Below are 22,228 nucleotides of genomic sequence, written 5' to 3'. Positions count from 1 at the left end.
AATTGAGATGAGAGAGGGTCAGATGATCGTGAGAAATGTCTGATTAATAGTGAGCTGGAGGCAAAAAGAGAGGGAGGGAAGGAAGGAAAGGGGACAACCCTTCTCTCTAAGTTCTTGGTTCCTCTCAACCATGAACATGTTGACCACTGCACAAATAACCATATTGAGGAATATTCTAGGATTGGGGGGAAGATAAAATTCAGCATTATGATAAGGAGCTCTGTGAACACCATTGAATTATTTACTCCTCTCCCTCCAGATTTCTTGTAAACGCTGACGTCAGTAAATTAATTATAAATTAATATCTTATGTTCTAAACATATGCACATTTTTCATTTTTTGTAGGATGACTTTATTATATCAAATGGTACATTTCACTTTATTTGCCTCAGTTGCTGGTGGTAAGTAGACTTTTATATTTAGTGTGGACTGGAAATAGCTTGGTTCCCTGACTTGTGGATTAGAAAACAGGAGGGCATAAACCCAAAAGAGAAAATCACATTGTCTTATTAATATTTTATTTAAGAAGGTCTAATGGTGGGTCTAAACCTGCATAGTAATTACCATCAAACTAGTAATGAGCGATAATGATATTTTGAGATATCTGAAACTGTAGTGTTTTCAAATCTGCTATTTTTATTATGACAAAGGCACAGGTCCTGTGGACACTAATGCATTTTGTTCTTACACTAGTCATAGAAAGATATGCCATATTTTAGTTAGAAGTTAGTGAAAATAACTAGTGAAAGTAAAGTTGAAATTTCTCCCCATTTAAGTCCATGGACTACATAATCCTGTAAGCCTCTAGAGATCATGTCTACTGTTTTTTACCTATATACTTTTCCACATACTTACTGGCATGTTGATTATTACTGAGATAAAATTACTTATTTTTAGTTTTATTTATTTTTTTGTTGCTACAAGCTTGAGTTATATTTTGTTCTGCCCAAATGTTTTAATTTTTGTTTTATATATAAATACTTATATATTTAAGAAGGCTAAGGGTTGTATCTCAGTATTTGTCAAGGAAATGCACCAAGATTAAAAACTCCAACACATTTATTCAGTGATTAAATAATAATGACCTAAAAATCCACAATCTGGAATATTAGATGTTTTGTTCTAGAAACAAAAGAAAATTCCAATTTTATGTAATTTAGTTTTGTTTCTATTTTTAACTTATTTATGGTTTCACTGGAAAGTGAAAGTGAAGTCGCTTAGTCATGTCCGACTCTTTGCGACCCCATGGGCTGTGGCCTACCAGGCTCCTCCGTCCATGGGATTTTTTCCAGGCAAGAATACCGGAATGGGTTGCCATTTCCTTCTCCAGGGGATCTTCCTGACCCAGGGATTGAACCCGGGTCTCCCGCATTGTAGACAGATGCTTTACCATCTGAGCTACCAGGGAAGTCCTTCAGTGGAAGGGGCTTCAATAATTTTTCCAAGGGTCTAAAGTTTTTGTTACTAAAATGACCTATTTATTTGTTTGGTTTTGTTTTATTAACATATAATTGATGTACAGCACTGTATATGTTTAAGGTGTACAGCACAATGATTTTACTTGCATACATCATGAAATGATAGCGACAATAGATTTAGTGACCATCCATCATCTCATATAGATACAACATTAAAGAAACAGAAAAAAATGTGTTCCTTATGATACAATCTTGTAGGATTTACTCTCCTAACTTTCACATATAATGTACATCAGTGTTAATTATATTTATCATGTTGTACATTACACTTCTGGTACTTATTTATCTTATAACTTGAAGTTTGTACCTTTTGACTTTTTTTTTTTTTTGGCCATGCCACGCAGCATGCAGGGTCTTAGCTCCCCAGCCAGGAATCGAACCCATGCCCTCTGCATTTGGAGCACCAAGTCTTAACCACTGGACTACCAGGGAAATTCCCCTTTTGACTATCTATATTCAATACTCTTTTCCTCCAGTGACTGTCTCTGGTATACACAAATCTAATCTCTTTTTAAAAAATGTTTGTTTTTAAAGTATAATTGATGTACAATGCTATGTTAATTCCTAAAAAGAAAACAAATGAACAAACATAATGAAACACAAATAGAGTCATAGAAACACAGAACAAACAGGTGATTGCCAGAGAGGAGGTGGTAAGGTGAAGAGAGAAATAGGTGAGGGTGATTAAGAGGTACAAACTTCCAGCTGCAAAATAAATGATTCATAGTAGTCAACTGTACAGTGTTGGGAATATAGTCAATAATTATGTACTATCTTTGTATGGTGACCGATGGTAACGAGATTTGTCATGATGATAAATGGAAATGTACAGAAATATCCAATCACTATGTTGTGCGACAGGAACTAACATAGTGTTGTAGGTCAATTGAACTGGTCCGTTTAAAAGAGTGAAGTGATGTGATACCTTGTCCCATCAAGGGCCATCAAACGCTACCCAAAGCAGTAGGTACCCAAAGTTGGGTGGCTACACAAAGGCTACACGGAGCCTTTGTTTCCCGTAAGTATGGTGTTTAGACACAGAGAAGCGATGAGGAAAGGAACAGCAGAGACCATTCTAGGCCTGGATGGGGTCCTAGAGGTCATTTTTGCCGGAAAAGGTATGAGGAACAAATCAATTACTCGCAAAGCACCCACATCTCTGGACAATCACACAGAAGCACCGTTCTATTGAGACACTCATGCCATTTTATAATTTTCTTTTCTATCTGTGGCTGCTTATCCAATAAACTAAAAGTGTTGATGGCCCTGATTTCTAAGTTCTGGCATATTGCCTGTTAAGTAGACCTATTTCACTTGCCTTTGTGAGATTATTACCTGATCGGACATGTGCCCCATAAAATCCAAAATCAAACGCATCATGTATTACAACCTAGAGTGTGTGACCACGCTGTTCCAAGATGCCTACTTTAAAGGAGGAGACATCACTGTGGCTTTCACGCCAAACGCCCAGCACTGCCAAATCATCTGCACCCACCATCCAAGGTGTTTGCTCTTCACTTTTATGACTGAAACATCATCGGAAGATCCTACCAAGTGGTAAATGTTTGCTTTTCTGCATAGAGGAAATAGATTGTATATGACAGACATTTACCAACAATGAATTGTCATCTACCATTTTATAAAACTTAACATTAACATTGGAAAATGTATCTTCTTCAACTGAAATATTAAATATTTACAGGAGAAAGAGTAGCTGTTTAGGCAGGTCAGGAGGAACAGACGTGCCCCTCAGTGTGGACTTTCCAACTTCTCTTGTGGTCTCAATATTAACGATACTCTCTGTCTGATTTTTTTCTACTTTAAAGCCAGTTCATCATTTTGTTCTTTGCTTTTCAATTGATTATTGATATTTGATATTATTTAAATTGGTACAGTTCCCTCAATGATGTTATTAGAAAAAAAATTCATTGTTTATAAAGGTAATTTGAAAGAATAGTACAATGATTTCATATCATCCCAAGACGTTTTGCCATTGTTGTCTTCTCTATTATGTATGTGCAGATGTCTAACCATTTGAAATAACTTGAAGCCATCATAATATTTCACCCTTAAATATTTCAGCATACATTATTGTACACAAAAGACATTAAAAATTAACAAGAATCCCTTTATATCATCTCAGTTGTCCTTCCAATGTAATTTACAGCAATTAACCAGAATCTTATCAAGATTCACAAATTATATTTGGTGGCTTTATCTCTATAGTCATATTATTAAAAATCTTGGGACATTCCACCTATAATTTTTGTTTTCATATTGAGCTTAACATTTAATAATAAAGCTTTACTGCAGAATGACATCATTAACATCTTTACGCACTACTGCTGCATTCAGGGTATTTACATAGTTCCCTGAACTTATAAAATTTACTATTCTAGAATCTACGACTGAGGTTGGCAAAGTTTTTCTTAATAGGCAGAAAGTAAATATCTTAGGTTTTGTGGATCCAATAGCAAAATCAAGGATATTATATAAATACTTATATAATGATTCAAAATATAATCATTGAAAACTATAGAAACCATTCTTAGCTCATGAACTATATACTGAAACAGGCAGAGAACTACATTTAACCAAAAGGTCATAGTTCACCCACTCCTATTTCTTGCTTGGAAGGAAAATTCTATGTCCTCTTTCCAATGTCAGGATGTTGGAATGAAAACCAAATTCAGTCTCTTAAGAAAATATTTGTTTTGGCATGAGATAGAGGAGTTTGTTTCCTTCTCTTTGACTCACTGTGGGCTGACTTTTAAGATCCATTATTTTAAAACATACATTTTCACCCAGTAATGTTATTTCTTTAAAAAAACAGGTATACTTGCATCCTGAAGGACAGTGTTACAGAAACACTGCCAATGGTGAATATGACAGGAGCAATTTCTGGATATTCCTTCAAGCAATGCTTGCACCAAATAAGTGGTAAGATGTCTTGCTAGAATTGGTATTTATTAGTTACTGTGATATATACGTGTAGTTACACCAGCTATGGTTTCATGGCTAATTTTATAGTTTATTTTAAATTATATTATAAATTTATTAAAATTATAGTTAATTTTAAGTTTATTTTAAAACTCCTGCGATATGGAAACAAAGCCTCTCAGCGAAGTACTCACACACAGAGTAAAAATTAGCACGCGTGTGTGTCTCCCCCACCAGCCCATTATTAGCACACGTGCGTGTCTCCCCCACCAGCCCACTATTAGCACACGTGCATGTCTCCCCCACCCCATTATTAGCACACGTGCGCGTCTCCCCCCACCACCCCATTATTAGCACATGTGCGTGTCCCCCCCACCAGCCATTAGCACACGTGCGTGTCCCCCCCACCAGCCCATTATTAGCACACGTGCGTGTCCCCCCACCCCATTATTAGCACATGTGCGCGTCTCCCCCCACCAGCCCATTATTAGCACACATGCGTGTCCCCCCCACCAGCCCATTATTAGCACAAGTGCGTGTCCCCCACACCAGCCCATTATTAGCACACGTGCGTGTCCCCCACCAACCCATTATTAGCACACATGCGCGTCTCCCCCCACCACCCCATTATTAGCACACGTGCGCGCCTCCCCCCACCACCCCATTATTAGCACATGTGCGTGTCCCCCACCCCATTATTAGCACACGTGCGTGTCTCCCCCACCAGCCCATTATTAGCACACGTGCGCGTCTCCCCCACCCCATTTTAGCACACGTGTGTGTCTTCCCCCCAACCCATTATTAGCACACGTGCGTCTCCCCCCACCACCCCATTATTAGCACACGTGCGTCTCCCCCCACCCCATTATTAGCACACGTGTGTGTCTCCCCCACCAGCCCATTATTAGCACACGTGTGTGTCTCCCCCACCAGCCCATTATTAGCACACGTGCGTGTCCCCCACACCATTATTAGCACACATGCGTGTCCCCCCCACCAGCCCATTATTAGCACACGTGCGTGTCCCCCCCACCAAATCGTTATTAGCACACGTGCGTGTCTCCCCCCACCAGCCCATTATTAGCACACGTGCGTGTCTCCCCCACCAGCCCATTATTAGCACACGTGCACGTCTCCCCCCACCCCATTATTAGCACACGTGCGTGTCCCCCACCCCATTATTAGCACACGTGTGTCTCCCCCACCAGCCTATTATTAGCACACGTGCGTGTCTCCCCCACCAGCCCATTATTAGCACACGTGTGTGTCTCCCCCCACCCCATTATTAGCACACGTGCGTGTCCCCCCACCACCCCATTATTAGCACACGTGTGTGTCTCCCCCACCAGCCCATTATTAGCACACATAAGCGTCTCCCCCCACCCCATTATTAGCACACGTGCGTGTCCCCCCACCACCCCATTATTAGCACACGTGCGTGTCCCCCCCACCAGCCCATTATTAGCACACGTGCGTGTCCCCCCCCACCCCATTATTCTGTGCTTGTGCTGAGTCTCTCAGTTGTGTCTGACATTTTGTGACCCCATGGACATAGCCTGCCAGGCTCCTCTGTCCATGGAACTTTCCAGGCAAGAATATTGGAGGAGGGTGCCACTTCCTACTCCACAGGATTTTTCCAACCCAGGGATTGAACCCCTGTCTCTTGTGTCTTCTGCACTGGCAGGTAGATTCTTTACCACTAACGCCACCCGGGGAGCCCCACCCCATTACAGTTCATTAATATTTATCTCATCAGACACATCCAACTACATCAGTTCATCATTCATTTTTTCCCCTCCCCTTTCCAGCTTAAAGTTTTATATGAAAGTCCTTATTAAATATATTAATTCAAATCAAGGAAAGCAGCTATAAAGGTTGAGATGACACTTGCCATAATAGTGAAATAGATACTAGTATAGGTTAATTAGTGAATCAGTCCATTAGTGGAGTTAAGGAGACAAGAGAGGCCGGTTCATAAAACTGAAGCAGAAATGTACAAGTCTCATATTGCTGCAGGATAAGAAGGACACTGGCATTCTCTTACTGTTTCCATGGAAGAGTAGGAACTAAACGGATTCAAATAAAACTAGAGGATTTCTGAGAAAAAGTCAGTCAAAGAGCGGAAAGAGTAAGTCTGGAGGAACAGTGGCTAAGACTGAATTATCAGACTTGACCCCAGAGACTGGAAAATAACCATATATTGTGATTTTATTTCCAGCTTGCAACAAAGATGTGTATGTGGACCTAAACATGAAGGGGATGAACTATAATAGCTCTATTACCCAGAGTGCTCAGGAATGCCAAGAGAGGTGCACAGATGACATGCACTGTCATTTTTTTACATTCGCCACAAAGCACTTTCCAAGCATAAAGGATCGGTGAGTGAGCTGTGGGCTGATGGAAAATAAAATGGAAATCTTTTTTTTTTTCCTATCAACCTGATGTCAGATTTGATTTTTAACCCCTACAAGACAATTCTAAAAATACTAATACTATAGATTTTTTGGTGGAAAATGTATTTAAAGTCCATTGGCTGCACTTCCTTTTACAATTCAGAAACTGTCTTTCAATGACTCTTACCAAAAATGTTAAATCCTCCTCCTAGCTAATTTATTGTTGTTGCTGTTTAGTCTCTTAAATTATGTCCAACTCTTTTGTGACCCCCATGGACTGTAGCCCACCAGGCTCTTCTGTCCATGGGATTTTCAAGGCAAGAATACCGCAGTGGGTTGCCATTTCCTTCTCCAGGGGATCTTCCTGACCCAGGGACTGAACCTGTGTCTGCTCCTAATTTTATAGAGTGCTACATTTTTTAATTGGAAATTTTAAACAGTTGCAATGGTCAGTCAGTTCCATTCTCAGCCTAAAGGATGCTACAGTCTGAACTTGTAGAATCAAAAAGAAAAACCTACTTAGATATCCTCCCAAATAACGGTTCCCTACCTGAGACAAGGTAACTGAAACCTGTGTGAAATACTTTAAAACTTGTCCCGCTACTAGATTTTGAAATATTCTAGGGATAAATCTATTATGTAAAAATATAAAAGAATCGGATTTGCAATTGATTAACCTCATTTCTTTTAAGAAATATTTTTAGGGAAAAATATCATTAACTTTTTAATTTAGAAATATTTGAGATATCCTGGATTTGTATAGGGAACTACAATTATCTGGAGCTTCCCTGGTGACTCAGGGGTAAAGAATCTGCCTGCAATGCAGAAGCCAGAGGAGATGTGAGTTCAGTCCCTGGGTTGGGAAGATCCCCTGGAGAAGGAAGGGGCAAACCACTCCAGTATTCTTTCGTAGGAGATTCCATGTACAGAGGAGCCTAGCAGGCTACAGTCCATGGGGTCGCAGAGAGTTGGACATGACTGAAGTGACTTAGCAAAGACACGCACTACGCTTATTTGAAATCCAACAATGAAAGAAGAACTCAAAATGACTAGTATTTGGATTTTAACATTCTGGTCTACATTTTCACAAAAAGGAGATGAGAGGAAATAAAATGTCAAAGATTTACCTGAAGAAAAGCAGTGAGTGATAACACAAGATGAAGCTCTCAAATCAATAATTCAGATTTCGTGGTTTATCTTTAGCTCAGCTCAAACCCACCTTTTTACATATTTTATGTGTAAGATTCAATGCAAAGTGAACAGCAAGCCAGGACATCAGGAGTTTCTAGGAATTATTTGAAAAGTTAGAATGCTAAAATTGAGATGAGCTTAAGAAGTCTTTAATTCCTACATCCCTACTCTTCATGTTACTACCCATCTTAAGTTGTCATGTTACTGATGAAAAAATAAAACTGACAAAATCCACAGGACCACCAGCTCCCAGCAGAGATGGGACTCAAGAGCAGCTGTCTAGTCTCTCAGATCAATGTTTTCAGAGCAATTCTTTAGCTTCCATGCCCAGGCCATCTCTAAATGTGAATTTTTTATATTTTTCCTTACTTGAGTTTGGAGGGATAAAACATTTTTCTGTTTTGGTCTTTATTCAGGAACATTTGTCTGTTGAAGAACACCCAAACAGGGACACCAAACAGCATAACGAAGCTCCATGAAGTGGTATCTGGATTTTCTTTGAAGTCCTGTGGCCTTTCTAACCTGGGTAACTATTATTTTCTTAAAGAGGTAGTTTAGCATTGAATGCTAATGATATGTACAATGGGCCTCACTTAGGATACCAATTTGTGCTCACTGATGAAATGGACCCATTGACCTTTTATCTTCCTCATGAGAAAAAATTCATTAAGTTCTATATGATTAAAATTTATATTGGAATTTAAAGCTTAAAACAATCACTTCAGTTATCCTAAATTTAAAAAGTGTAAAAGATCTTAGGATAAACAAATTTTTAAAAGTTACTAGTAAGACCTTGTTTCTTTAGAGTGGTTTTAGGTTCGCAGCAAAATTGAGAGGAAAGGATAAAGATTTCCCTTTACCTCCTACCCAGACACGTAGTCAGCCTCCCCTATTACCAGCATCCCTCACCAGAAGGTACATTTGTTACAACTGATGAACCAACATCATAATCACATCATAATCACGCAAAGTTCACAGTTTACATCATGATTCACTCTTAGAGTCCATACATTGTATGGGTCTGAACAAATATATAATGGCATGTTTCCATCAACAGAGAACCATTCAGAATATTTTCACTGCCTTAAAATTTCTCTGTGTTCTGCCTGTTCATCTCCCCTCATCTCCCAACAAATTTTTATATGGAATTTACAACTACCGTGAGTGGGGTTTTACCTTTACCGATGCTACCAATGAACTGACCTTCTGAATATGACTTGTCTGTCGTGCAGCTTGTATTAGGGACGTTTTCCCTAGAACAGCATTTGTGGACACTACCATCGACACTGTCATGGCCCCAGACCCTTTTGTCTGTCGCAGCATTTGTACTCACCATCCCAGTTGTCTGTTTTTTACCTTCTTGTCTGAAGAATGGCCAACAGCATCTGAAAGGTAAGGAGCTAAGGTTAAGAGTCAGGTGTTATCTTTTAAGACAGTTGATCAAAACCCACCCTTGAAAATTCTGAGCAACCACAAATTTTATCTAAATGTTTGTCTAGAACAGATTAAAACCGCAAGGAAGAATCCTAGCTCCTCTCTCTTCCATTTCCCACTTCCTGACCGCAGGACACTTGGTTTTCTTTAGGGTTAGGTAGGTCTTTGCCTTCAGCAAAAGGAAAAGACAGAAGATGAGATGATTAGATAGCATCAGCGACTCAATGGATGTGAATTTGAACAAACTCCGGGAGATAGTGAAGGACAGTGAAGGATAGTGGTGTGCTGTAGTCCATGGGGTCCCAAAGAGTGGGATACAGCTTAGTGACTGAACAACAATGACAACAACGAGAGAGTTGCTAGTTCTGACTAGAATGAAGAAAATAATGATAGTCACTGAGAGGTATCTTAGCCGAATGCCTGGTTTAAGATCATTGATCCTGGAGTACAAAGAGCTGGAAATAGCAGTGACCTGTCAAATCCAAAGTGGAGAGGGGTGGAAACAATGGCCTTCGTCAAAAGAATTGTGGATAATGGTAGAGGAAGCTTTGAGAATTTAGGCCATTTCCCTACTGATGGATATTAACACAGGTAACTGGAATAAAAGCACAGGAAATTGCTATGATCATCAAAAGGATGTTTGTTGCCCCCATTAACAAAATTCACTAAAAAAAGGAGAAATCATCTTAAGACTGTTTGCTTAAAAATCTAGATTGTAGGCATTATCCGAATCTGAATTCTTAGAGTCCTTGGCATTTGTTGACATGGCTGTTCATTCCTGGGGAGAGTGTCCCCCAGAGCAATTCAGCCAAAATAAGCCTTTGAGCTCCTGTCCATCAAGCAAGACTGGTTTTTTATCGAGGGAGGATATAACTACAGAAGTATCAATACTAGGTTTGTCACATGAGTATATGTTTGTTACTTTCACTTTCTCAATATGGTTCTAAACATGGGGATACTATAAGTACGCTCAATAGATTAAAAACCTTGTACTACTTGGGCCAGAGTGGAAGTAAAACAGAAGTGATCAGATTGGGATATATTGTTAATATAGAGCCAGTAAGATTTGCTGATGGATTGAATACCAGCATGAAGGAAAAAGTCAGTGATAGCTGCAAAATTTTTGGCTCAAGAAAGTTGGAAGGATGGAAATACCAATGAAGAGATGAAGGAAGATTTCCTATAGAGTTCATTTTAAGAGGGAAGAGGTGTCTGGTAGTCAATGAGAAAGAAATATCGAATTGGCAGTTAAAAAGAGATTTAAGTCAGTGATTAGGTATCCCCAGCTGGTAATTAATGCCGCTGAAACTGATGAGATCATCAGAAAATTGAACAGAGAGAAGGAGGGCAAAGATTGAGCCTTAAGGCATTAAAACTTTCAGAACTTAGAAAGATGCCTTTGTAAGGTGTTACTTTGTCTTAATCATGGTTCTCTTTCTTTCATATTCCATTTATAAAATTCCAAATCAACACCTATAAGAGGAGGTATTTGATCATTATTACAGGGTGAGAGAAGAACATGGGTGCTACAAGCCAAGACTTGGCCTCTTAAATTCGAATTAATGAATATTAAATAAAACTAAATCTTCATTTCCTCAACTGTATTAGCCACATTTTAAGGACTCATCATATGGCTGGCTAATGGCTGTTGTAGTGACTAGCATAGATGCAGAGTGTTCACATCATTGCAAAAAACTGGTGGACATCACTGCCCTGGATAGGGATTTTGTGCTGGTTAGGAAAGGTTACTTCCTGCCAGAGAAATGCTGCCTGGGTGTGGAGCCTGCATTTATCTCTATCTAAGCCTACAGCAACTCTGGGTAGCAGATTTCTAGGCAGCATTAAAATTCTTGGATGGTTGAGACAGTCTAGGAAAGTAGAGAGAAAGGAAATGAAAAAGCAAAGTGCTGGGAAGAGTGATGTTGAACAGAGCAAGCTCAGAAAATTTAGAGGCAGTTTGGAAAATCCGTCTGCAACCTGTGCAACCTAGAGTCTGACTCGGTGCACCTTCAAAACGGGAACTCCTTCCCTATTAAATACCAACAGGAACTGATCTCTATATGCGCTATGAACATATCTTCTTCTTTGATAACGTTTTACATGGTGCCTCTTTACTTCCCTTTTTCACTCTTAGAAATCTGTGTCTCCTTAAAACATCTTTAAGTGGATTGCCAAGCGCACGCTTTAAAAAGAACAAAGCTTTTTCTGGTTTTAGTCTGCAAAACTGCCGGCACAGTGTCCCAGGTAATCAGTGAAAGCTCTTTCTTCTGGTCAAGGTCAACAAACGGGTGGAGGGTTTTGCGTTTCACGTCTCAGGACGTGCTTCTGCTGTGCAGTGTTCTGCCATTCTTCACTCTACCGCAACACTGATTTCTTGGGAGAAGAACTGGACATCGTAGATGTGGACGGGCATGAAGCCTGCCAGAAAACATGTACCGACAGCATCCGCTGCCAATTCTTTACCTATTCTCCATCTGAAAAATCGTGCAACGGAGGGAAGTAAGACATATGTCAAGCCCCATAGACGCTCCTGTCCCAGCTTGTTGAGAGACGCATTATGTTTATACTGTTTTGCTTCCAACCTGCAGGGGTAAATGCTACTTAAAACTTTCTGCAAATGGATCTCCAACTAAAATACTTCATGGGACAGGAAGCATCTCTGGATACACGTTAAGGTTATGTAAAATGGATAATGGTGAGTTTAATGTCACTTGAAAAAAGTAATAACCTGAAGGAGTTATTTTATACTGAGTATGTCATGACAAGGAGAATCAATAATAGCCACAGAGGGGAGAAAATTAGTACAACAATGAACCTAGTTGCAATTTTCTGTTATTGTCACTGCTGTCAATCAGGCTGACCTGTTTTAAAGGTAAATATTGGGCTTTAACTCAACTCTGCATTGCCTGGCATTAATTGAATATATGTTATAATCCCCGTGTCAAGAAGATCCCCTGGAGAAGGGAATGGCAACCCACCCCAGTATTCTCGCCTGGAGAGAGGAGCCTGGTGGGCTATAGTCCATGGGGTTTCTAAGAGTCAGACATGACTGAGCGACTAAGATTTTTTGCTTAAACATTTTATAATTTGATACATTTATATAACCAGTATTTCCTGGTGAGGCTCAGGTTTAGGCAACATTTTTATGTCTGTTTGTTGATATCAAGGTCAATGATCTTTCTTATTATCCTTTATAATAGAAATATCAACCAGCATCTTAATTAGTCATTTTCTTTCTATTGGTTGTTACTTGATCTTTAATTGAAATATAAATAATCATCTTATGTTTGGAAAATTATGTTATCTATGCAAGATATATTCAGTAACTCCTCCAGGGCCTTCAGATTTCCTGCAACTGTTTGGAGTATTTATGAATATTAGCAAAAGTTACAGTAAAACCTTATTAATGTGTAAAAATGAGTATGAGAGAGTGGAAATAAAAAGATTATCTATATTAAGCAAGGCCTATAATAATATAAAAATGATAATACCAGATCAGCAGTACTTCTGTTCCATTGGCCAATTTCTGAGCATAGTAACAGAAGATAGTTTGTAGGCAAACAACACTAAGGGATAGAATAGGAACATTCTCCCTACACACATTCCTCCCTAAATTATCATAATAACCTATGACAACTTTAGTGTTCATTGATTTACACACACTGCATGTTTCTAGACTTTTATTGCTTACTGCCCAATATTACAATGCAATATAAATTAAGTTGCAGCTGAGATTTAATGAGTGAAATAGAAGTGACAATTATGCTTTGTAGTAGATTTCCAAGTATGAAAATCTTCCATGTCAGAAATACTGGCTGTACTGAGATGTGAATAAAGAAATCCTGAGGTTCCGAGAACTTGTTTCGTAGAACACACAATGCTACATTGTGTCCAATATTACCCTCCTAGCCCAGAAATTCTGCCTTCCTCGAGTTTAGAGGGGCTCTGATGGGACTCTGGATGGGTCTAGCTTCTTTACAAAGACAGCCAGTTGAGTTGTATCTCATACCTTCTCTGTTCTTCTTACAATAAATTTACCCCAGACAAAAAGGAGCATTTACAATCTGTCTGTTCTCCTGGTGCTACCAAGCAGTAGAAAGGATGCAGACAGTTTTATCATTATTAACGGTGACATAGTTTTAACAAGGGGAGGCAGCACTTACACTCTAAATTGCAGAATCCATTCTCTACCCTCCTTGCTTCCTTATGTTCCTTTCAATCCATTCTCCACCCTCCTTCCTTCCTGATGTTCCTTTCAATCCATTCTCTACCCTCCTTCCTTCACTACGTTCCTTTCAATCCATTCTCTACCCTCCTTCCTTCCTAATGTTCCTTTCCAATCAATCTATGGACTCTGGTCTCTAAAGGTTGCAGACTATATCAGGTGCAGACTGACAGCTAAACAGAAAATGTAAGATAAAGGAAGATAAAATCTTATGTCTTTTTAGTGCACCTTCTGATGTAAGTGAAATGAGTTGATTAGGTTTTGCTGCATTAGATTAAAAATGTGCTAATATGCAAGGAAATATCTGACTGAGACGTTTATATCTTTTCCTGTCATTTGTTTATACTATAACTTAACTTTGTGAAGACACAGACCAATTGCCATCGAAAGGAACATCGTTAGTTCAAAATGCAAGACCAAGCATGGGTATTTTCAGCACTTTGTTTGAACTGAGAAAGGACATCGAGATCTATAACTCGTCTTAACAAGGTCTTTATTTACTTGTTCTTAATATATTTTGGTTACTGCTGATATATTAATTCTCCAAGTCAAGAAAGAAACTGAGGGGTGAGTCTGAATCAAAGTCCTCGAAAATATCAAGGGTCAGGCATAAAACTCCAATCTGTCAACAAGACCAAAGGGCAGAAGCAGTTCACAGACAGAAGAGAAGCCGGGTTGGCGTGTGGATAGAGTTGGAGTGACGGCCCAAAGGGCAGCTGAGTTGGAAGGGGAGTGGGCGGAACTGGACAAAGGCTGCAAACTGGGTGCGAGTTGCTCACCTTTAACCAGAGTTCTCCAACGCTAGTGAGGCCGATCAAAACGTAGGTGGTTAGGGTCCACTGTCAGAGTTTCTGATTCACGACGTCTAAGGTGGGGCTCAGGAGTGATCGTCTCTCACAAATTCCCAGGTCATGCCTGGGAGGTTGGTCTGGGGGCCACACTTGACAACCATCGCTTTAAAAGAATCACTGGGGTTGTCATTTGAGGGAGGGTAAGCCTCCAAGTCCCAGATGAGGCATTATTTTGTTGTTGTTCAGTTGCTCAGTCCTATCCAACTGTTTGCGACCCCATGGACTACAGCATGCCAGGCTGCCCTCTCCTTCTCTATTATTTGGGGCATTATTTGGGGATGTGCAATTACAAGGCGACCCACTCATTCAGGTTTTATGTTCATATTGTGCTTTGCCAACTTGAGTCTAAAGTATCTTCAAGTGAAGGTCACGGTACATTATCGAACCCAGGGAAGGCGTTCTTCCCTGTGTGCCTGAAGGAACGTAACTACCGATGGAAAAGGAAAATTTGGGAAGCTACTCACTGCAATCCTTCTGTCGTAGCATGTACAACCAAAATCAAGGCCAGAATTGTTGGAGGAACCCAGTCTGTTCAAGGAGAGTGGCCGTGGCAGATAACTCTGCATGTGACATCACCCACCCAGAGACACCTGTGCGGAGGCGCCATCGTCGGAAACCAGTGGATATTAACAGCTGCTCACTGTTTCAGCGAGTTCAGTACCATTGCTGGTTTTACTTGTTCACCACACTCACGCATATATTAATAGTAAATCTACTCTAGTATTTTATTTCAAAGATGTCAGTTTTCCTATTTGCTAAATTAATTTTCTGTCTTTAGTGGGGACAAAAGCAAAAAGGAAGAGCTGTTCATATTCTATACCAGCATCAGAAGAGGGGCAGGAACATGGCTGTTTGACTCCATAATATTCCACTTTTCTGGTTAAATGCATACGCATCCCCAGGGGACTTCTGGTTACTTCCTGTTGAATGTATCACCTTCTGTGCACTGTCCTGGGCTTTGGGTTTAGGACTAAACTCAAAGAGAATCTCCCGCTTCCTGAATGTAATTTCCCATTTATTCTCCCTCTCCCCTCTGACTGTCTCCTCCTCCTCATCCTCATCCTTCTCCTCTGTCTCTCCCTGCCCCTCTCCCCACCCCTCACTCTATTTCCAGACACAGAAAGAAGGGTTTATTATACATCATCATATTGGATTCCCTACATCAGTCATTTTCATTACCAGCCAAATATAAAAGCTCCATCGAGAGCATACAGACTGTGTATCCCAGGGAATTTTAGTTGACCAGATTTCCTCTTTGCACCACAGTATCTTCTGGTTTGCTTTTAGACTCAGATTTGTGGTTTTGTCGGTTTATTTTTATCAGTATGCAGCTTACTCATAACTCAAAGATTTGAGGTCAATAGTCTCTTTCAGCTTTTACATATGGGATAGTGGGGTGCCAGAAAGTATGAGTGAATTTCTCAGGGTCACAGCCAATCAATAGCGGCACTGAAAGTAAAATCCAGAATTCTGTGTGTGCGTGTGTGCGTGTGTTGAAGGGTGGAAAAAGTATTCACTGATGTTTGTGTGTTTAATACAAGGTAAATGATAGCCCAGGACCTTCCATAAAAGAGGACTATGTGACTAAAAAATCTTAGCAGAAAATCACTTCTTTCCACCTAAAAGCCCACCACTGGCAGAAAATATTAGCTAGCTAGGGACATTTAGTTAAATGGCACAGTATCTCAAAAGCTTGGGAATTATTTACTAAAGGAATTTTCTTTTCCTCTATTGCTTACTCCTTAGGGTCAAGTCACCTAAAGTGTTGCGTGTCTATAGCGGCATTTTAAATCAATCAGAAATAAAAGAGGATACATCTTTCTTTGGGGTTCAAGAAATAATAATTCATGAGCAATATAAAAAGGCAGAAAGTGGATATGATATTGCCTTGTTGAAACTAGAAACAGCAATGAATTACACAGGTATGGAAAATTTTAAACAGAAAGTTGTCTACAGTGATGCCCGGCTTCACACTCCCAGATTCATGGCCTGACCCTGGCAATCCCTCCCCGTGTTATTGTCATTAAAAAGGGAGAGGGGCTGCAAAGCTCCTCTTTCAGTCCATTAAGACTGAGTGCTGGGAACTTCCCTGGTGGTCCAGTGGTAGCACTTTTGCCTTTCAATACAGAGGGTTCAGGTTTGATCCCTGGTCTGGGAGTTAAGATCCCACATACCACATCCCACAGACAAAAAAATCAGAGCATCAACAACAGAAGCAATATTTTAACAAACTCAATAAAAGCTGTAAAAATGGTCCACATTAAAAAAAACGCATATTCATATAAAAGACTGACACGCTGTCCTGATGATTGAATCTATTTTTTTGTGGGGAGGGGTTAAAATGGCAAGTTTTCTTCAAATGCACAGAGTGACATGACTTCATAATACATCGTAATATTAAAGATGATTTCTATCTCCTTTTTAAGGAAGAAAGGATTGCAGGTGTGAATGATGAAGTAGTTTCTACAGGATCACAGACCTCAAGAGAGTGACCGAGTTCATGGAGGAGGCTCTCTTGTTCCCTCCTCCTTGGATGTGTGATAGATAACTCTGAACATGAGGGATGAAAATATATGGCAAAAGGCAAAAAAAAAAAAAATAAACCCGAATATAATAAACTGAGAACACACCCTGATCATAGAAACTGAAGGAAGAGAGTCTTTCCTGGGAAACATGATGTATTCTGTTTCTGATAACTAAACTGTGATTTTTTAAATTTAGATTCTCAACGGCCCATATGCCTACCTTCCAAAGGAGACAGAAATGTGATGTATACTGAATGCTGGGTGACTGGATGGGGATACAGAAAATTAAGAGGTAAGAAACTATATTTCTCTGTGTGCTACAGCTGAAGATACAGAACACAGTTTAATCACAACGTTTTCTGCTATCTCAAGTCACACAGCTAAGATGAGAGTAAAATAATAACATTATTCAATTGCAGAAAGCGTATTCATAAGGATAGAAAGGCAAAAATCACCCAAATGAAGATGACACCTTGCCTGTTTGATCAGAAATTTTAAATATGACAATCTCTTTAAAGACTCATTACTTTTAATGAAGTTTAATTCAAAACCTAGCACTTTTCAGTAAATGTCTTAGCCTGTGATCCAATTATTTTCTCTGGAAAGTAATTTCAGTTAGAGCCATAATTAATTTTGAGCTTAATTGACATGAACAAAATGGTACAATAGTGAGAATAACATCTTCTCTACCCTCTGTAATTACAAAAGGTCTGTGAACTAAACCTGATTTTTTTTCCTTCTAGATTTTTAAATAGGTGTGGTTTTGATTTTAAATATATGTACTTATATTTAAATTTATATTCTATGTATGTGGTTATTCCATTTATAAACCAAGATTTTTTTTTTAGACGAAATACAAAATACTCTCCAGAAAGCCAAGGTACCCTTGATGACAAATGGAGAATGCCAGGCAGGATACAGACGGCACAGAATAACCAATAAGATGGTCTGTGCAGGCTACAGAGAAGGAGGGAAGGACGCCTGTAAGGTAACCCTGTCCTTGGCCAATTGAATAAACTCAAATTAGAATGTTTAATGCATTAAACTTTTTTTAATGTTTAAGTTAAATTTTTTTACTAATTTATTTCTGTTTGGCCTTGCAGGGCCTTTCTCTAGTTGCGGGGCCCGCGGTGCTCAGGCTCCATAATGTGACACATGGGCCCAGTTGCTCCACAGTATGTGGGATCTTAGTTCCCAGACCAGGGATCGAACCCGGGTATCCCCTGCATTGGCAGGTGGATTCTTAATCACTAGGCCACCAGGGAAGTCCTCTGTTCGGTGCATTTTTTAAAAATCAGTCTTCTGCCAATGAGCAGGGAACACTCATTGGATTTGTTTTTTCCTTACCCTAAAATCTGACGTGGATAGATTGGTGTGGGGGACAAGCAATCTGCTTCTTTGAAGTTTATTAAAGGGTCAACACAGAATTTCAGGTGAAACCACTCCCAGGGCAAGGTATTTAAGATGCGAAGTACTTGAACTGATCTGCGTGCCCTTTTCTTTTCTCTGTTCGTCACAGGGGGACTCGGGGGGGCCCCTGTCCTGTAAACACAACGAGGTGTGGCACCTGGTAGGCATCACGAGTTGGGGTGAAGGCTGCGGCCAAAGGGAGCGGCCAGGTGTTTACACCAACGTGGTCGAGTACGTGGACTGGATTCTGGAGAAAACGCAAGGCCCTTGAAAGGGTCCTCAGAGACCATTCGACTTCCTGAAGGGTAAATCAGATCATTCCCTGAAGAGGGCTTGGATTTCACTGAAGAAGACACTGCACCTTCATTTTCCTCCACAGGCTACAATTCTGAGGCCGTAAGAGACTGGAGGGGTTGGGTATTGGTAAGAACCCACCAAGAAAAAGCAAACTGTCATGCTCCCTAGGCTCCCAGGGTTCCGTGATGATAAGAGTCTGACTTCAGTATCCAGTCTCTGTGTTGTTGGCTATACCACTTCTAAATCAAAGAAATACTATAACAATTAAGATATTTAAAGATGAAAGCATAGCCAGATAGACCAGAAAAGAATCAAGTGGTGGCACCAAAGGATCAGGTAGAACTGCTCAAAGAAACTACTGTAAAAAGATGTGGAAAATGAAAATAGGAACTGGGACAATCACCACAAGATTCTGTGCTCTGCGTATGGGGAACTCTTTTGGGAAGAAAGAACTTAACTGAATTTGATGGCAGGTTTCAGAATAATCAAGAATTCTTGTCATTAATTTTTAAATGGGTTTGGGTAGAGACAAGCTATGAATGAGTGTGAATGTGGACTCCAGAATTTCTGTAAGGGAAAGGATTAAAAGCAGCAATCCACCTAGAAGCAGGTCCTCTATTTGTGCCTGGATTTCATATGCATTTGGCATAGTTTTGGGTACAGGAGGGCTGGTGAAGTTGAGGGGGGTAAGCTAAAGACTTTCTAAGACAACCTGCCTCTGTGAGTGTGGGTTTACAAATCTACATTTGCAGATGATATATATATTGGACAGAAATCAATGTAACATACACCAATCCTACAGGTGAAAATGATTTGGGAACACACAGATGGGTACAGTAGTGTCTTCAGCATTTTCAAAGCAGCACCTTGTATTCGCAGTACTGGGATGTTCCCTGTCATGCAAATATTTACATGGTTATTGTTTTTGATACAGTCTAATAATCTAAAATTTGCACTATCTCTATCAGTTTTCAATCCATGCCGACAACCTGTATCAAGATTCTAGCTAATATGCACAGTATTGATTGAGCAGACTGAACTAGGGGGAATACAGTGGTGAGCCAGTCACTATATCTCTACCTTCGTGAAGCATCCAGTCTGGTTAGCAGGAGCCACAAAAAGAAAATAATTACACAGGTATAAAATACAGAATTTTAAATGGAAATGAGGCGGCGGCACAGGGTTGTACGAGAAGGAAAGGGAGAGAGTTTGGAGCAGGTTCAAAGATTGGGATGAAAAGGAATTTTCCGAGGAAGACACAGGAAAAACAAAAGCAAAAAAAAAACAAAACCCAAATCAAAAAGACTGGAATAGCATTAAGACCTTGGCTACTGCCCCGCCTCATTAAAGACTCAAGGAAACTTTGCTCCACTTTCACGAAGAGGCTTGTCCCGACTGGTCCTGTTGGACCCCCTCCTCCCTTCACGCCCTGGGTCCTCCTCATCCTCTCATCTTCTGTTCTTAACGGGCTTTCCCCATGGCCTACATCAGACTGCGGCAGAACGGGCCTGTCCCTGTCCTTGTGCAGGAGACTTTCCCACATTCTGGTTAAGGTCTTCAAAGTTCACATTTGGAGACTTCACTACTGCCCTAGGCTCCAGCAGCCGTGAAGGGTGGTGCCGCGCTACAGCAGAGGTTTCCTCTCTCAGCCCGCCTCTCCCCTAGATGGCCTGAAGCTGCCTGGTACCCTGGGGGTGGGGGGCTTCTCTGGGGGGCTTCTCTTGACATCCATCCCATTTCCCTCGAGGAGTATGTATACAGTGTTCATCCATCAGAGCAGGCAAGCTTCTCTTTCCTTCTGTTCTTCCCAAGGCCATCTACGGACTGAAACTAACTCCCCCAAGCAATTTTTTCAACGAGGAATGTGTGTGTGCGTGCGCGTGCACGCTTCTGCCTGGAGTGGTGGTGGTGGTGGTGGGAATGAATGTAAAGGAACGTTTCTGATAACCACAACACTTACTCCCTCATCTTCAGATGCAGATTTAGTTTCCTAGGGCTTGCGTAACACATTGCTACAAACTGAATGCTTTAAAATAACAGAAACTCTTTCTCTCACAATTCTAAAGGCTGGAAACCCGAAATCAAGGTTCATCAGGGTCATGCTTCCTCCAAGGCCCCCAGGGGCGGGTCCTTCCTGGTCTCTAAATTTTAAATTATGGCCATCTCAGATCTCTGGGGGACTTCCCTGATAGCTCAGTTGGTAAAGAATTCGCCTGCAACACAGGAGACCCCAGTTCAATTCCTGGGTTGGGAAGATCCTCTGGAGAAGGGATAGGCTACCCACTCTGGTATTCTTGGGCTTCCCCTGTGGCTCAGATGGTAAAGAATCCGCCTGCAATGTGGGAGACATAGGTTTGATCCCTGGGTTGGGAAGATCCCTGGAGAAGGGAAAGGCTATTCACTCCAGTATTCTGGCCTGGAGAATTCCATGGACTGTATAGTCCAGGGGGGTCACGGGGGGTCGAAAAGAGTCGAATACGACTGAGTGACTTTCACTTTCACTTAGATCCCCAGGGCACTCAAGTGTGAAAGCAGAGTCCTGACCACTGCACCACCAGGGAATTCTTCAATTAGGAGCTTCTTGAGCAGCCATTTAGGCAATCCCTTAAGGATATCATTTCTATCATTTCATTTCATCCAAAAGAGTTAAAATGGACATCCTAGAGTTAACAGCTTGCTAAGTGGATATCCTAGACTTAAAATTCAGTCAGCCCACCAGTCAGCAATTAGTGTTGTTAATAATAATAGGAACATCATTTTTGGCTAACAAGAGTAAGTGAAAGTGTTAGTCGCTCAGTTGTGTCTGACTTTTTGAGACTCCATGGACTGTAGCCCACCAGGCTTCTCTGTCCATGGAATCCTCCAGGCAAGAATACTGGAGCGAATTGCCATTCCCTTCTCCAGGGGATCTTCCCGACCCAGGGATCAAACCCGGGTCTCCTGCATTTGCAGGCAGTCTCTACCATCTGAGATAGCAGGGAAGCCCAAAAGAGAAGAAAAGAATGCAACTAAGAATATTACAGTATGTCTGTCTTGCGGAATGCCTGCTGTGTGCTTTACTTCTTGTCATAGCGTGTACTCCTTGTTACCACCATGCAAGACAAGGTATTATTATCCCCATTACAGCATAATATCATGTTGTTGCTTTTACAGGGGAAAAAAAAAAAGACAAAACACCTTGCAAGTATTTTCCTCTCAATTCTCCACTTTCCCTCTAGATGGCGCTTTGGTACCTCCTTTGGCCTCATTTTAAACCCTAGGATCTGACAGAATGCACTTGATTTATGATGTATGTAAACAAATTCTGTGTATTTATATATATAATTATATATATAATATCTGGAAACATTAAATCAACTGCTTCAATTCAAATTCGCTTGACTTTTCAAATATAATGGTTGTAAACATCTAGTCCCTAGACAGTAGTTTGTCCTTTAAACCATGAGCTCCAGAGTCCCCCAGCTTTGGGACTTCACTTCCCCTT

General features: G+C 40.5%; 1 protein-coding gene across 1 annotated transcript; it reads left to right on the top strand.

Annotated features, from left to right (window-relative positions):
• Positions 1–346: 346 nt before the first annotated feature.
• F11 (coagulation factor XI) lies at positions 347–18,718 on the top strand. The gene is made up of 14 exons (XM_081521723.1): positions 347–401; positions 2,873–3,035; positions 4,312–4,418; positions 6,637–6,796; positions 8,419–8,528; positions 9,235–9,394; positions 11,571–11,680; positions 11,773–11,935; positions 12,025–12,131; positions 14,996–15,164; positions 16,259–16,434; positions 17,234–17,329; positions 17,886–18,025; positions 18,557–18,718. The coding sequence occupies exons 1-14, from the start codon at positions 347–349 to the stop codon at positions 18,716–18,718; spliced, it is 1,878 nt and encodes a 625-aa protein (XP_081377849.1).
• Positions 18,719–22,228: the final 3,510 nt, after the last annotated feature.

This window comes from Giraffa tippelskirchi, chromosome 8 (genome assembly GCF_054371585.1).
Source record: "Giraffa tippelskirchi isolate mGirTip1 chromosome 8, T2T-mGirTip1v1.2.pri, whole genome shotgun sequence".
Taxonomy (NCBI): domain Eukaryota; kingdom Metazoa; phylum Chordata; class Mammalia; order Artiodactyla; family Giraffidae; genus Giraffa; species Giraffa tippelskirchi.
Note: the sequence above shows the minus strand (reverse complement) of the source record. Positions and strands in the feature narration are given on the sequence as shown.